Source organism: Vipera berus (assembly GCF_964194415.1).
Source record: "Vipera berus genome assembly, chromosome: 9".
In the NCBI taxonomy this organism is placed as follows: Eukaryota; Metazoa; Chordata; class Lepidosauria; order Squamata; family Viperidae; genus Vipera; species Vipera berus.
Genome location: NC_138212.1, coordinates 4001680 through 4018095, shown reverse-complemented (window position 1 = coordinate 4018095; position 16416 = coordinate 4001680). Strand labels below are relative to the sequence as shown.

General features: G+C 45.4%; 1 protein-coding gene across 1 annotated transcript in view; it reads right to left on the bottom strand.

The window, feature by feature from the left end:
- The window catches only part of LOC308672103 (cell adhesion molecule CEACAM6-like), a 42751-nt gene extending 26724 nt beyond the window's left edge, over positions 1–16027 (bottom strand). Inside the window, exons 1-2 of the mRNA XM_081334722.1 lie at positions 15855–16027; positions 11842–12222 (exon numbers count right to left, since the gene is read on the bottom strand). Coding sequence (XP_081190848.1) covers positions 11842–12222; positions 15855–15939 — 466 coding nt within the window. The 5' untranslated portion in view covers positions 15940–16027. The remainder of the gene's footprint in view (positions 1–11841; positions 12223–15854) is intronic.
- Between the last annotated feature and the right edge of the window lie 389 nt (positions 16028–16416).

The following is a 16416-nucleotide window of genomic DNA, read 5'->3' as shown; positions in this document are numbered from 1 at the left end:
TGTTTTTCACACTTACGACCGTTGCAGGATCAAAATTCAGATGTTTGGCAACTGACTCCTATTTATGACCGCTGCAGTGTCCCCGGGTCATGTTTAGAGACTGATTCGCTTAACAACCGTGGTAGTAACTTAATAATGGCAAGGATTCACTTAACAACGGTGGCAAGAAAGGCCGTAAAATGGGTGAAAACTCACTTCACAAATTGTTTTACTTAGCAACAGAAACTTTGGGCTCAACTGTGGTCGTAAGTCGAGGACTCCCTGTAGGAGGACTTAAAAATAGGGGCAAAGTAGCCAACAAACCAAGCCGTCAGTGTGGAATCTACTTTGAAAAGCTCATCATTTATATGGGGGCAACATGAGATGGAGGCTGATCCTATGGAGTGGAATGGAGATCACATAGGAAGACAGCAGATCCCAGCAAGCACAGAGAGCGTGTAAAGAATTCACACCTTCTCACGAAGGAGATACCGAAACCCCTTTGCCAAATGCCTTTTTTTTTCATTTCTCACTTTGTTCATTTTTTTTTATGGACCCAGTGAAACACACAACAGGTCAATAAAACGCACTTTAAAAGGCAGAGAAACCAAAAGTGAAACCATTAAAGCCTGAAAAAAAAAACGACTGACCAGTTCTGGTAAGTTATAGCTAAGGATGGGAACCTGGCAACTTTTCCAGCCCTTGCCCCAGGTGAGAATCGGTACTGATGCAAGACGTAGGCATTTTATGAGTTGCCCTTAAAAGAATACAACTTTGCCTTTGCTACTTATAAAGGTAAAGGTAAAGGTGTGCTAGTCGTTTCCGACTCTAGGGGCCGGTGCTCATCTCCGTTTCAAAGCCAAAGAGCCAGCGCTTGTCCAAGGACGTCTCCGTGGTCATGTGGCCGGCATGACTAGACGCCAAAGGCGCACGGAGCGCTGTTACCTTCCCACCGTAGCGGTCCCTATTTTTCTACTTGCCTTTTTATGTGCTTTCGAACTGCTAGGCTGGCAGAAGCTGGGATGAGTAACAGGCGCTCACTCTGTTACGTGGCACTCGGGATTTGACCCGCCAAACTGCCGACCATCTGATCAACAAGCTCAGTGTCCTAACCCACTAAGCCACCGCGTCCCTTTGCTACTTATAGCCCTGTGCAATTCTTCTACTTCTTTTCCTCCAGGATTATAGTTAAGAAGGTCTACAGCAGAGGTCCCCAACATTTTGGGCACCGGGGACCGGTTCCGTGGAGAGAGGTTTTTCCGCGGACCGGAGGGTGCGTGGCTTTGTGTGCTGCCTGCCTCCCACAGATTAGAATAGAACAGAGCTGGAAGGGACCTTGGAGGTCTTCTAGTCCACCCCTCCCCCCAGTTTAACAGGAGACCCTATAACATTTCAGACAAGTGGCTGTCCAGTCTCTTCTTAAAAACCTCCAGTGATCAAGCACCCATAACGTCTGAAGGCAAGCTGTTCCTTGTCTGTGTGGACCAGTTGCTGGTGTGCTATGGCCCGGTAGTGGTCCACAGACCGGGAGTTGGGGACCCCTGGTCTACAGTCAAGATGGTGGTCTCAATCAGTTGATCAAAGCCCTTCCTGGGTTTTTGATGCCCATTGTTGATGCAGCTTTCACTGGGTGGTTGCGACCACAATCTTCTAACACCCCCTGACTAGAGCCTGCTGACTAGTCCAGGGGTAGGCCAACCTTGGCTCTTTTATGACTCGTGGACTTCAACTCCCAGAATTCCTGAGCCAGCCACGCTGAGGGGAAAAGGAGAGGTTTCCAAGCTGAGCCAGGCTGGCTCAGGAATTCTGGGAGTTGAAGTCCACGAGTCATAAAAGAGCCAAGGCTCCCTACCCCTAGATTAGTCTGTGCATTAGTTTGTTTTGTACACCTTATTAAATTCTTCCATTTCAGGAGAAGCCAAAGTTGTCTTTTTAACAGTTTCGGCTTAAGACGCTCCTCTCTCTTTTGAACAGGCACCCTGTACAGATAGTCCTTGAGTTACAACCACAATGGAGCTCAAAATGCACAGAATACAATGATTGCAATCGAGGATTTTCTAATCCGCTTTCTTCTTGTTTTGACCTGCTGGCACCCTTTTCAGTCACGGCTGCTCTTCTTCTGCTTGCATACTGAGGGAATTGCAAAGTCTTATTAGGTGATGAAATAAAATAGCCCCGGGACGATTCCTATCCTCCGGGGATCTAGAAGATTACGAACAGAGCAGCGGCGGGATTTGTGCCACAACATATCGCAGAAGAGCACAGGAAGCTGTTAGCACTCAGCTAACTTTCAGCTCAGAAAAAGCTAAGTACAGAATAATGGAATAAGAGAGTTGGAAGGGGCCAAACCCCACTGCTCGAGCAGGGGACTTTATCCCATTTGAGACAAGTATCTGTCCAGTCTCGTCTTAAAAGCTTCCAGTGATGGAGCACCCACAACTTCTGGAGGCAAGTTATTCTATGGATTAATCATTCTCACTGTCAGGAAATTTCTTCTTAGTTCCAGGTTGCTTCTCTCCTTGATGAGTTTCCATCCGTCACTTCTTGTCCTGCCTTCAGGAGCTTTGGAGAACAGCTTGACTCCCTCTTATCTGTGGCAGCCTCTCAGATACTGGAACACTGCTATCATGTCATCCTTAATCCTCTTCTTCTGAACTTTTACAAAATACAGAATAGAGTTGGAAGGGACCTCTCTGTAGGTCTTCTAGTCCAACCCCCTGCTCAGGCACGAACTCCTATACTATTTCAGGCAAATGTTTGTCCAATCTCTTATTAAAAAGCTCCAGTGTTGGAGCATTCACCACTTCTGAAGGCAGGTTGTTCCACTGATTAATTGCTCTCACTGTCAGGAAGTTTCTCCTTAGTTCTAGGTTGCTTCTCTCCTTGATTAGTTTCCATCCGTTGCTTCTTGTCCTGCTTTCAGGTGCTTTGGAGAATAGCTTGACTCCCTCTTCTTTGGGGCAGCCCCTGAGATACTGGAATGCTGCTATCAAGTCACCCCTAGTCCTTCTCTTCATTAAACTAGACATACCCAATTCCAGCAACTGTTCTGTGTATATTTTAGCCTCCAGTCCGCTAATCATCTTAGTTGCTCTTCTCTGCACTCTTTCCAGAGTCTCAACCTCTTTTTTACATCGTGGTGACCAAAACCAGAGGCAGTATTGGACTTTGTTCTAGTCCTTGACTTACAGCAACAATTGAGCCCCAAATTTCCATTGCTATGCGAGGCAGTCATTAAAGTGTGCTATGCCTCATTTCAGGACCTTTTGCCACAGTTGTTAAGCTAATCACTACAGCTGTTAAATGAAACATGCAGTTGCCAAGCAAATCGGGCTTCCCCCGCTGATTCTGCCTGTGGGAAGCCAGCTTGGGAAGGTTACAAATTGTGATCACATGAGCCCAGGACAGGGCAACCATCATAAATACATACCAGTTGCCAAGTGGTGAATTTTGATCACATGATCACGGGGATGTTGCAACGGTCGTTTGAAAAATGATTATAAATGACTTTCTATATTGCTATTGTAACTTCGATCACTAAACTGAATAGCAGAGTTTGGAAAAGGACCTTGGAGGTCTTCTAGTGCAGCCCTCTGCTCAGGCCGGAAACTCTATACCAGGGGTGGGGAACCTTGGGTCTTTTATGACTTGTGGACTTCAACTCCCAGAATTCCTGAGCCAGCGTGGTTCAGCTTGGAAACCTCTCCCTTTTCCCTCAGCATGGCTGGCTCAGGAATTCTGGGAGTTGAAGTCTACAAGTCATAAAAGACCCAAGGTTCCCCACCCCTGCCATGGCTCAGGAATTCTGGGAGTTGAAGTCCACAAGTCATAAAAGACCCAAGGTTCCCCACCCCTGCCTTATCCCATTTCAGGCAAATCAACAACCACTTTGCTTAGCAACAGAAACAAATAATTGTAGGTCGAGGATTATGATGGAAAGCAACAGAGCTGACTGGAAGTTGAAACACATTTTGGAAGTCAGCAATGGCAAATTGTTTTCTGTACGGTTGCCAAGAAAACAACACGGATGTATATCCATGAAATCCCCAGGAATTTAGTAAGAGACCTCATCTTTTTATAGTGCAAGGAAAAGCATCAGGCAATTCTTGGCACATGTTAAATTTTGCTTTCCCAATCTTGTTATATCCAACCAGGATGTTTTATATTTCTTCCTTCCATTATGAACATAATGTACAGACGGTCCTCGACTTAACAACCATATGTTTAGCCACCATTCAAAGTTACAGTGATGCAGGAAAAAAAGAGAGGCTTGCAGCTGGTCCTTACAGTTAGGGCTGTTGCAGAATCCCCAGTGTCACATGATCAAAATTTGGGCAATTGATCACCGAGATGCATTTACAAGAGTCGCAACGTTCCCCCCCCCCCCGGTCACATGATCACAAATTGTGACTTTCCCAGCTGAGTCAACCAAAGTCAGTGGGGGAAGCTGGCTTCATTGAACTGCAGCGATCTGCTTAATAATGGTGGTGAAAAGGTTGTAAAATGAGGCATCGCTCACTTAGCAACTACCTTGCTTAGTACGACTTACTTAACAACCACTTTGCTTAGCACTGGAAATTCTAACCCCAGTTGCGGCCATAAACCGAGGACTACCTGTACGGTGATCTGATTTTTGTACGGTGTGCCAATGAAGTAAACCAATTCATTCTTTTGATAGAAATATGCTATAATCACTACCAGAAATCCCTGGTCTATTTTGCCAAGCTCCGTTTCGTGATTAAAAATTATAATTCCACCACCAGATAACTGCACTTTTATGGTGACAATAAACGCCTTGGTCTCTGATTAATTTTGCCCTCGTTGACGCATCCTGCTGGCGATGAAAACTCAGGCCAAAAATTAAAAAGTGGCTTTTAAGTTTTCAGAGGGTTTGTAGGTTCCACCTCAAAGGCTTTTTAAAGTGGTTGGCGAACAGGCGACAGAGGAAATGTTATTGTTTAGTTAAAGAAAGGGGAATAAATTGCTTTTGGAGGCCCATTTCTGAATGAATAATAGATGAGCGTCTGTTGATTGCTTCATTTTCAAGCACAGCCTGGGATAAATCTCAATTTTCTTCCTTGCCAACGTCAACCAAAGGCAATGTTGTCGCTCTTTCTGGATCTTAAAAGGCTGCCCAATTTAATCTTTCCTACTGGATGTTCGTCTGCATATGGGGCACTGTTCCTGATGCCAACAGTCTTATCTAGGCCTGGTGCCAACCAATTAAAAAAAAAAGCTGTTGGGTTAATGAAAAACAAGGGAAGAGAGAAGGAGAGCAAAAAAAAATGTGCAGGACTTTGCAAAGGGAAGAAAGAATGTAGTGTGAATCTCCATGGGCTTTTGTAAGAGAAGTCCTTTTGCACTTCCAACCTTTGTGTGAAAACTTATTGAGTTACGGTATTCCAATTCCCAAATCCGCTAACTCTACTCTTGTCTTTCTGACTAATTGTTTCTGCAGAATCTGTCTCAAAAACAGAAGGAAAAAGAGAGTAAGGCAGGCTTGAAATAGCAAAGAAATTAGCCACATGAACAGGAAACAAGATGTTTCTCTGCCCCTCCTTTGCCATGTGCTGGTTAACAGACTCAAATCCAGAAACCTGGAATAATGGGAACTCTTTTTTTGCAACCCTTAAGTGTCTTCTCTCAAACAATAGAATACAATTGCTAGCCTTGAAAATCAGCTTAAATATTGCAAATGTATTTTCTCAAGGACCTGAAGATACTTCTGGAACAATATTGATTTTATATTATTTCAGTAATGCTTCCACAGGCACTTAACTTTCTCTTTCTTTCTTTCTTTCTTTCTTTCTTTCTTTCTTTCTTTCTTTCTTTCTTTCTTTCTTTCTTTCTTTCTTTCAGAGGGCAAACATACTTAACATTCCTTCCTCCTATTTTCATTGTAACAACAACTCCGTGGGGGTGAGTGGGGCTAGGGTTGGTGACTGTCCCAAATCACCCAGGTGGGACTAGAACTCACTGTCTCCTGGTGACTGGCCCCAAATCACCCAGCTGGCTTTCACGCTTAAGGAGGGACTGGAATCCCCAATCTCCTGGTAATTAGACTAAAGTCATCCAGCCAGCTTTCACATCTGAAAGATTGTTCCAAAGTCACCCAGCCAGCGGAACTACAACTCACAGTCTCCTGGTTTCTGGGCCAGCAGCTTCACCACTAGACCAAACTAGCTCTTTCATTACTGTAGACCAGACATAGTTTGATGCAAGGCTGCCCTTCAGAACTACCACACAAAATTTCATAAAAGCAATGCCGGCTGAGGATTATGGGACTTGAACTCAACACGCCCCAAGAGGATGACAGATCGGCAAAGGCCGCTGTCCAGTAAGAAGCTGCCTATTGCTATTAAAAGAGTCGCTTTGGACAGTGAGATGGGCAGCACACAACTTTTAATAAATAAATGAATGTATTAAATGAAATCAATAAATGAAAAAGTACAATGAAATTGTGGGTCTCGGTCATCACACCTTGGGGGTGGTGGGAAGAAAAAGTCAATTCTGCCAACATTCTTCCGTGGCTCAAAAGAGACAGACCGTTCCAGTGAGGGAAATTAAATCTGTGCAAGGACATCAGTTGTTTAACCAAACAGCTCCTGTGTTTACGCTGCAGTTGGCAGCCCATACAACAATGAAGATTCCTCTTAGGAAGGACAGAAGCAAAAATGCAGACAAATAGAGCCTTGGTGGAGCAGTGGGCTAATGCCTCCTTAAGTAACACCAGCTGCCTGCAATTATTGCAGGTTCGCATCCCACCAGGCTCAAGGTTGACTCAGCCTTCCATCCTTCCGAGGTAGGTAAAATGAGGACCCAGATTGTTGGGGGCAATTAAGCTGACTTTGTAATAATGCCGCTTGGGGGTGTGTGTGAAAGCCCTAATAAGCAGGCATATACATAGAATGAAGGCTACTGCTAAGCTTGTAAGCCGCCCTGAGTCTTCGGAGAAGGGCGGGATATAAATGGAATTAAAAAATTAAAAAAAATATGAGGGGACTCCATCAGTGGGGGCCATGGAAATAAATGGCTCGGCATGTTGGAAGTTTAAAAAGAGCATATGCCGAAGAGGTGGTTGACTTATCCAAAGCACCAGGCAATAAAAGTTACGTATTTTTGCATCGTTCCCTAACTTTTCCTTGAGATCTCAAAGGAGAAAACTCATGGGTTTCCTCCTCGTCTTTCAGAACTGGGTTAAGACTGATTGTCCCAAAGCCATCCAAGGACTAGAACCGTGCGGACTTCAGCTCCTAGAATGCTTAGCAATGGCCATGCTGGCTGGAGAATTCTGGGAGTTGAAGTCCCAGCATGCTGGCTGGAGCATTCTGGATGTTGAAGTCTCAATATGCTGACCAGGGGATTCTGGGAGCTGAAGTCCCAGCATGCTGATTGTGGGATTCTGAGAGTCAAACTCCCAGCATGCTGACCAGGGGATTCTGGGAGCTGAAATCCAAGCACGCCGGCTGGGAAATTCCGAAGTCATGATTGGAAAATGCTGGACTGGACAGCCATTTGTTAATTTTGCTTTCTGTATTGATCAGGAAGCCAGAGGCGACCTCCCAAAGGGCCTTTTCCAAAGACTAGTGGTTTAAGGATCATATTGTGGATTTTTTTTAAAAAAAACCCGGAACAACAAAGATAGCATTTAACACAGAGCTGATGAGTGACCAACGGTTCACCAGTACAATTTAATGGGTCCAATCAAACTACCTCCACAGAATCTGCTCAGTAGCAATCTTGAGGGGTGGGGGAGGCTTCTTTCACACATGCCTATAAGGACAGCAACATAAATAACACCTTGCATGATGAAAATCGACTGGAGAAAAATTTGATATCCAACTGAAATCACCTCCAACTCAACACTTTTCCGTGGACGCCCACATGTGTATAATTGTGGAAAATCAAGTATTTAGTAACCAAGCAAGAAGTCAAGTTACCCAACCCTACCACGGTTTAATACTATGCTGCTGGTAGATCATTGCACATTATTTTTCAGTGGACCTGCAATGCTAGAGGCTCTGCCAGATCTAGGAAATATAACAGAACGACAGAGTTAGAAGGGACCTTGGAGGTCTTCTAGTCCAACCCCCTGCTCAGGCAGGAAACCATATCCCATTTCATACAAACGCTTGTCCAATCTCTTCTTAAAAACATCCAATGTTGGAGCACCCACAACTTCTGGAGGCAAGTTGTTCCACTGATTAATTGCTCACACTGTCAGGAATTTTCTCCTTAATTCTAGGTTGCTTCTCTCCTTGATTAGTTTCCATCCATGGTTTCTTGTCCTGCCTTCAGGTGCTTTGGAGAAGAGCTTGACCTCCTCTTCCTTGTGGCAGCCCATTGGCTATTGGAAGACGGCTATCATGTCACCCCCTGGCCCTTCTTTTCACTAGACTAGACATACCCAATTCCTGAAACCGTTCTTCATACGTTTTAACCTCCAGTCCCTGGATCATCTTTGTTGCTCTTCTCTGCACTCTTTCTAGAGTCTCAACATCTCAACATATAACTCCATTTGGGCATGATCAATTCGACCACAACTTTGCATTTGGGCAAAAGTAGGAGATGTATCACCAGCCAGGATTTGTATCACCAAGAGATATCCAGAAGCAAGTTGCATCTGTGCATACAAAATTGAAATGGTGTCCACTCCACTAATTTCATGTTTTGAAGTGGCTCGGGAGAACTTCCCACAGAGATAGCAACAATAGCACTTAAGGCGCATATACCACTTCACGGGGCTTTGCAGCCCTCTCTAAGGTTTACAGACTCAGCACGTTGCCCCCCCAAAAAAATCTGGGTCCTCATTTTAGCCACCTTGGAAGGATGGGAGGCCAAATCAACCTTGAGCCGGTGAGCGTTGAACTGCTGGCTGTCGGCAGAATTAGCCTGCAATGCTGCACTCTAAACATTGCTCCACCAGGGCTCTTTAGCTAAAGAATTTTTCCCTTTCAGACTCAGGTCAATTCAGCTGCATTTGTTTCCCTCCAGTTTGACAGTACAGGTAGTCCTTGACTTACAACAGTTCATATAGTAGCCGTTCAAAGTTACGGCATTGAAAAAAAGGGACTTATGGCCGTTTTTCACAATTACAACCACCGCGGCATCCTCATGGTCATGTGATCAGAATTCAGACACTTGGCAACTGATTCACATTTATGACGGCTGCAGTGTCCCTGGGTCATGTGACCCTCTTGTGCCACCTTCCGACAAGCCACGTCGATGGGGAAGCCAGATTCCCCCAACAACCATCACTGCAGTGATTCACTTAACAAGCGCGGCAAGATAGGTCGTGAAAGGGAGCAAGATTCACTTAATGAATGTCTTGCTTAGCAACAGGAATTTGGGGCTTTACTGCGTAAGTTGAGGATTACCTGTACAAACCATTTCTATAGCAACAAGCCTAGAAAATCCCGAACATTCACCATAGTATCTTCTCCACAAATTCCTCAAGAGAATTTTGCAATTTTCGTTAAGAAAACTGGTGTGGCTTATTCTGAGCGTTGCTTCCCAGTGTGCCTTTCCCCTTTGCACACTTTCTACACAGCTATTTTCACACATTCTCCTTTTGGCCCAGCAATTTTCTCCAGCCTAATGAAAATATAAGGATAAAAGGCGTCAACCCGTGTATATGTTGTGCCCAGATTGCTTCTACCGTCCAAAGAACCGCACGTAGGCAAGCAGAACTGAATTTTCGCTCGGGTATCGTTCGAGTACATTTCATTTTTCTCCCAATTAAGGGTCACTCTCCTCTCATTGTTCAGATGGATTTAAAATAGTCGAATCAGCCAAACAGATTTTTAAAAAAAATACACCAGAGGCCTCCATCTCTCTGCTACCCAATTCTCTATCACAGACTTAAGCCCATCACAGAGGCAATCTTGGGCAAATCTAATCAGAGCCGACAACGTATTTAACATTCCTGAAAGTCACTTCATTTTTTTCAGAGCAGCCAGCAGTTACAACCAGATCCCGTAACTGAATCTCCGCTTCTCTGTATACAGATCGATTGTAGTTAGGGAATGCCCTGAGCCAGTGTTTCACCACCTTAGCAACTTGAAGTCCTCTGGATTTCGACTCCCAGAATTCCCCAGCCAGCATTGGGAATTGCGAGACTTGAAGTCCGTCCATCTTCAAGTTGCTAAGGTTGAGCAACACTGCCCTAAGCCATGTTTAGGTTTTTTTTATCACATTTGGCTGCTGAAGCCACGACAGCCAAGTTGACTTTCTCAGCAAAATAATGTTAGAATATGTAATCATGCGGTTGGAAGGGACCTTGAAGGTCTTCTAGTAGTTCCTGCTTGACTACTTGACAAATGGGTACCCTGTCTCTTTCGGTGATGGGAGCACCCACAATTTCTGGAGACAAGCCCTTCCACTGATTAATTGTTCACACTGTCAGGAAATTTCTCCTTAGTTCTAGGTTGCTTCTCTTTAACTAGCATCCACCCATTATTTCTTGTCCTGCCCTTAGGTGCCAGAATAAGTCAACCCCGTCTTTCTTGTAACAGTCCCTCGAGAACTGGAAGACTGTTATCACATCACCCCTAGTAATAAGAGAATAACAGAATAATAATAATAATAATAGAACAGCAGAGTTGGAAGGGACTTTGGAGGTCTTCTAGTCCAACCCCCTGCTCTGGCAGGACACACAATGCGATTTCATTCCTTCTGTTTAGTTTAGTTTGGTGCAGTATGTTGTGGGACGTCAGTGACAGTTGGCAGCTTAGCACAGCATACAAACCCAGCCAACCGTGTCTGTTAACAAACGGTGGTGCAAACAAACCACATATAATAGCTTGGGTGGTTTGACCTGTTATGCTAAATTAAAAATCGAGCAGGTCCTTATATGGCTTGGGGAGATGTAAGGACCCATTGTAAAAACATCTTGAAAAAGACACTTCTCTACCAGGAATGAGATCTTGGAATCAAGCTAATGTCTTAGAGCAGGGGTGTCAAACTCAATTTCATTGAGGGCCGCATCAGCATTGCAGTTGCCCTCAGGGGGCCGGGTGGGTGTGGCCAGGGTGGGTGTGGCCTACTGGGTGGGCGTGGCTAGAGTGCGTACAGCCTACTGGGTGGGCGTGGCCAGCTCTACATCGTTTGCATCAAGGGTGCCTATGGGGGCCTGGGCAGGAGTGGGACAAATCTGGGGGTCTCTGGCAGAAGGAGGGTCTCTGGGCCAGGGCCAAGGCAGTGGGGACCGTTCCCTCACTGTTTCCAGGATGGCTTCGCGGGCCGGATGAAACCACTTTGTGGGCCGGATCCGGCCCCCGGGCCTTGTGTTTAACATGTCTGTCTTAGAGAATGCAGAGAAGAGCAACAAAGATGATTAGGGGGACTGGAGGATAAAACATATGAAGAGCAATTGCAGGAATTGGGTATGGCTAGTTTAATAAAAAGGACTGGGGTTGACATGATAGCGGTGCTCCAATATTTGAGGGGCTGCCCCCCAAAAGAGGTCCACCTGTTCTCCAAAGCGTCTGAAGGCAGGACAAGAAGCAACGGATGGAAACCAATCCAGGAGAGAAGCAACCTAGAGCTAAGGAGAAACTTCCTGACAGTGAGAACAATTAACCAGTGGAACAACCTGCCTCCAGAAACTGTGAATGCTCCAACACTGGAGGTTGTAAAGAAGAGATTGGACAATCATTTGTCTGAAATGGTAAAGGGTTTCCTCCTGGAGCAGGGGGTTGGACTAGAAGACCTCCAAGGTCCCTTCCAGCTCTGTTTATTCTGAATAAGAAATGAGAGCGTTCGAGCAATTCGGAAGAAGATGCAACAGAATTCAGAATGACAGCTAAGGTTCAAAGCAGAAAGAGAAACAGCTTCAACCCGCACAGAGAACATAAATCATACCTAAGACCTCTATCTTTACTTGGCCGCTTCCGTGCACTGAAGGTCCGTTCATGACCACCAGGTAGGTTCTGCTGTCGTTCAAATTTAAGTTTTTGATGAGTAGGGAGCACCCGAAGCCTACGGTTTCACGCCCGGTGTAGGAATTTCCAGTTGTGTTTCCATTTATCGGTGGTAGGTAGAGAGTGACAATCAGGTTTTCTTTCATTTCGCTCCCTCGGTACCAGTTGCACATAGCGAAGTTGGCCGCGTCGTGCTTGAGGGTCAGGTTGATATTCCGCCCTTCGAATGTCTGTGGTGGGTTCTTGGAAATGGAGATCTCGTGGTTGGTTGTCGGACTTAGTTGGCCTCGAGTCAACAGGAAGGAAGAACTGAAGATGGAAGCTAGAATGTGGAAGGAAGGGTGGGGGGGGGGGAAAGGAGAAAAACCTCATTTCAAGCAAAATACCTACTCTGGCCACCCCACAGTAATATATCCTCAGAAGAATGCCGATGGAGATTCCCAGTCATCCAAGTCCTGGTTGTCCCAAAGCTGCTTTTTCAAGAGGCAACTGGACTTCCTTTGTTTTTTTCCTCGAAGACGTTTCGCTTCTCATCCAAGAAGCTTCTTCAGTTCTGAAGAAGAACTCTCCTTCAGAAGCTTCTTGGGTGAGAAGCGAAAACGTCTTCGAGGAAAAAAACAAAGGAAGTCCAGTTGCCTCTTGAAAAAGCACCTTTGGGGTCACAAATGCTAAATGCATACTCCAATCATCATAAATACATGCCAGTTGCCAAGCACCCCAATTTTGTTCACAAAACCATGAGGATTCTATGACTCCAACACTGGAGGTTTTTAAGAAGAGACTGGACAGCCATTTGCCTGAAATGGTATAGGGTTTTCTGCCTGAGCAGGGGGTTGGACTAGATGACCTCCAAGGTCCCTTCCAACTTTATATATTATTATTATTATTATTATTATTATTATTATTATTATTATTATTATTATTATTATTATTATTATTATTATTATTATTATGAACAGTGCTTTTTTTATAAAAGAAAAAGGTGCCGGAACTCCGTTCTGGGCGTTCTATGACAAAAAGATCTATCTATCTATCTATCTATCTATCTATCTATCTATCTATCTATCTATCTATCTATCTATCTATCTATCTATCTATCTACCTACCTACCTATCTATCTATCCAGTGCTTTTTTGTAAAAGAAAAAGGTGCCGGAACTCACACGTCATACAACCCGCCTTGCCTACCCTACAAGGTTCCATGCAAAAAAGGTGCCGGAACTCCGTTCTGAGCGTTCTATGAGAAAAAAAGCCCTGATTATAAAGCAGGTAAGTCACTTCTCCACCATTCGGTCAGAACTGAAGAAGCTTCTCTGGTGAGAATCGAACCGTCTTCAGGGAAAACCAAAAAAGGAAGTCCAGTTGGCTCTGGAAAAAGCACCCTTGGGATTCCCCAGGGGAATCTTAGCTGATCGACACATGCCTGCTCCTCAAAATAATCTTATAAATTTATTCCTGTTTAAAATTGGTGACCCTAATGATGGCGAGGAACACCACGACGATGTGAAGAACGACATTCGTCTCCCTAAGTTGGTTAGCAAAGTATAAAATATAAATATAAGAAAAATTTAAAAGGGGATAGTGGAGTTTATTTATTTCTCACGGTGTAGCAAAATGCAACATAGTGCATAAGACTCATGGAAACAACCTATCCAGTGTGTATCAAATAGTTGAGCTAAAGGATCTAAAATCCACTGTTTTTTTTTAACCCTCTTCTTTTAATAATAATTTTATTTATATACCGCCCTTCTCCCGAAGGACTCAGGGCGGAATAATAATAATAATTTTATTTAGATTCCTTTCCTACTGGTCCTCTCAAAATATGGCGGGCCTTAATTCCCACAGCTCATCACATTCCTCGGGGCTAAAATTCCTGAAAATTGAAGCCCAGGCATAATTTGAAGAGCATGAGACTATAGACTGGCCATTTTGTATTCCACTTGTGACAATTATTGTCAAGAAAGTCTAATCAAACGTATCACTTCCATACAAAGCTTTCCTAGAGGATTGCTCAGTACATTTACTGGTCTCAATTTAACCCAGGATTAAAACTTTACAGAGAAGGTACTATATTGAATGGTCAAGATTTTCTAGGTTTGTTGCTATAGGAATGGTTAGAATTCTCGACTTGCGACAACTGAGCCCGACATTTCTGTTAAGCGAGACAGGCGTTAAGTGAGTTTTGCTCCATTTTACGACCTTTCTGGCCGCAGTTGTTAAGTGAATCACTACAATTGTTAAGTTAGTGACATGGCTGTTAAGTGAATCTGGCTTCCCCATTGAGTTTTCTGGTCAGAAGGTCACAAAAGGGGAATCACAGGATCACCCTGGAAACACAACGACCGTCGTAAATATGAGTCGGTTGCCAAGCATCTGAATTTTTGATCATGTGACCCTGGGGATGCCGCAACGGTCGTAAGTATGAAAAATGGTCATAAGTCACCTTTTTCAGTGCCCTGTTGTAATTTTGGTCACTGAATGAACTGTTGTAAGGTGAGGACTGCCTGTATATATTATTATATCAAAGTAAAAAACTGAGGTTTCATTTTAGGACCTTTTTCTACTGCACAAAAATGACTCGGAAGTCAATGCCTTTTTATTCCTTCCCTTCCCTCTCCCCTGCCCATTTCTCTCTTCCACCTTTACTCCATTATTTTAACTGTTTTATTTTCATTTTTTCTTCGTATTTCTGTATTTTATATTTTGATCAGCTAATAAAAATTTTGAAATTAAAAAAAAACAATCTTCAGGATTTTCTTTGATGGAAGAACCAACTATGAGGTTGGTTTTCTGCTACACAACAACAGATGTGGAGGTCTACGTAATAGAAAAACTACGCTTTGTTATTTCCTAATACTTTTTTAGCACCACCGCCACCCACCCCACCCCGCCGGAAAATTTGCTAAAAGCGGTGCTAAGGTTCATTCTTTGAATGGGCCGGCTGGCTTCAGATAGACAAGGCTAAGCTTGTCCAGCAAAGGGTGGCACAGAGTTCAAATTCTATCCCGCTCTTTCTGGTGGATTTTAAGCCCTGCTACATTGGTAGTCTTCAGCATTTTGTGGGCACTTAACCAACATCTTAGCATGTTGGCTGAACCAGGTATTGAATGTAAGCCATCTTTTGGGGTTATATATTGAGACACCGGCAGATGAGAATTTAGCAACTGTGTTTTATTAAGCTGAGTTTAGGAGTTTAGGTCTGCTGCTGTGCCGCAAGGCCCTCTGTAATGGCACCCACCCCCCCAGCTTCTCTCCAAGATCTGTGGGGCTCAGAAAAGGATTCAAAGCTTGGTTGTTCCCCCTGGCCAGTTACGGGATGGGCACAGAGGGGCCCCCCCCACGAGTTAAGTTTGGCTTTTGAATTGAATTTCTACTCTGCTGAGCCTCTTTTGTTGTTCTTGCCCAGCCTTGAAAAATGGACTGAAGAAAGAAACCCACACGCTCCCGGTGCAGACAGCAAGAGAAGAACTAAGAAGCAACAAGCTGCATATTCCACATCTGCAAGGGGGAAGGGAAGAATTTCCAGGAAAACAATCGTCCCTGAAAAAACAGGAGGATTCAGTTCCCGAGCAGATCTCGGTCAGATGGAACGAAGGACCTTCCTCTTCCTCCTCCTCCTCCTCCTCCTCCTCCCTTTTGACGCCAGCAGCTTTGCAGATGTTTGGTGGGACCCCAAACTCTCACGACTGCTAGCCAGCTCAACCAATGATCATTTAGGGAATCTCGGTTAAGGCTGCGGAAAGTTGGTCAGATTCCAGCTGGGGCCACCTAACCGGGAAACAAACCACAGCCATCTGCGGCAGCAAACGAGGATTTTCGGGAATCCCCGAGCCGCCGCGCGCCCCCACCCCACCGCGCCCCCCCCCCGGGACCTTTCCGGGAAAAACAGCGGGGGTTCCAACTTCAAAGGGTCGAGCCGACGGGACCACCCACCCACCCCTCGCCCCTTTTTTACCTGCCAGGAGCGCCGCCAGCCAGGAGCGCGTCCATCCGGGAGGGTCCCGAGGGCGGAGGCGCCCAGGTTTTGCCTGCCACTCCATGCTGGACCGGCCGGGCTCCGTCGCCCCGCGCTGCTCGCCTGCCACTCCAGCCGCCAGCAGCAGCGCCTAGTGGTTTCTGCGCCCCCAACCGCCGGGCCAGAGAGGCACAGGGGCGATTCGTCGCCGAGCCCCACCCAGCTCGGTTGCCCCGCCTTCGAGGGGCGGCCACTGCCAGCCCGGTCCGGTGAAGGGGAAGCAGAGAAAAGAAGGGCGGGTGGGTGGCTGGGTGGGCAGGAGAGCAGTATTGCGGTATTTGAGGGGCTGCCACAAAGAAGAGGAGGGGGGGTCAACTTATTTTTCCAACGCGCCAGGAGGCAGGACAAGAAGCAACGGATGGAAACTGATCCAGGAGAGAAGCAAGCTGGAATTAAGGAGAAACTTCCTAACGGTGAGGACAAGGAACCGGTGGAACGACTTGCCTCCAGAAATCGTGGGCGCTCCATCACTGGAGGCCTTTAAGAAGAGACTGGACAATCA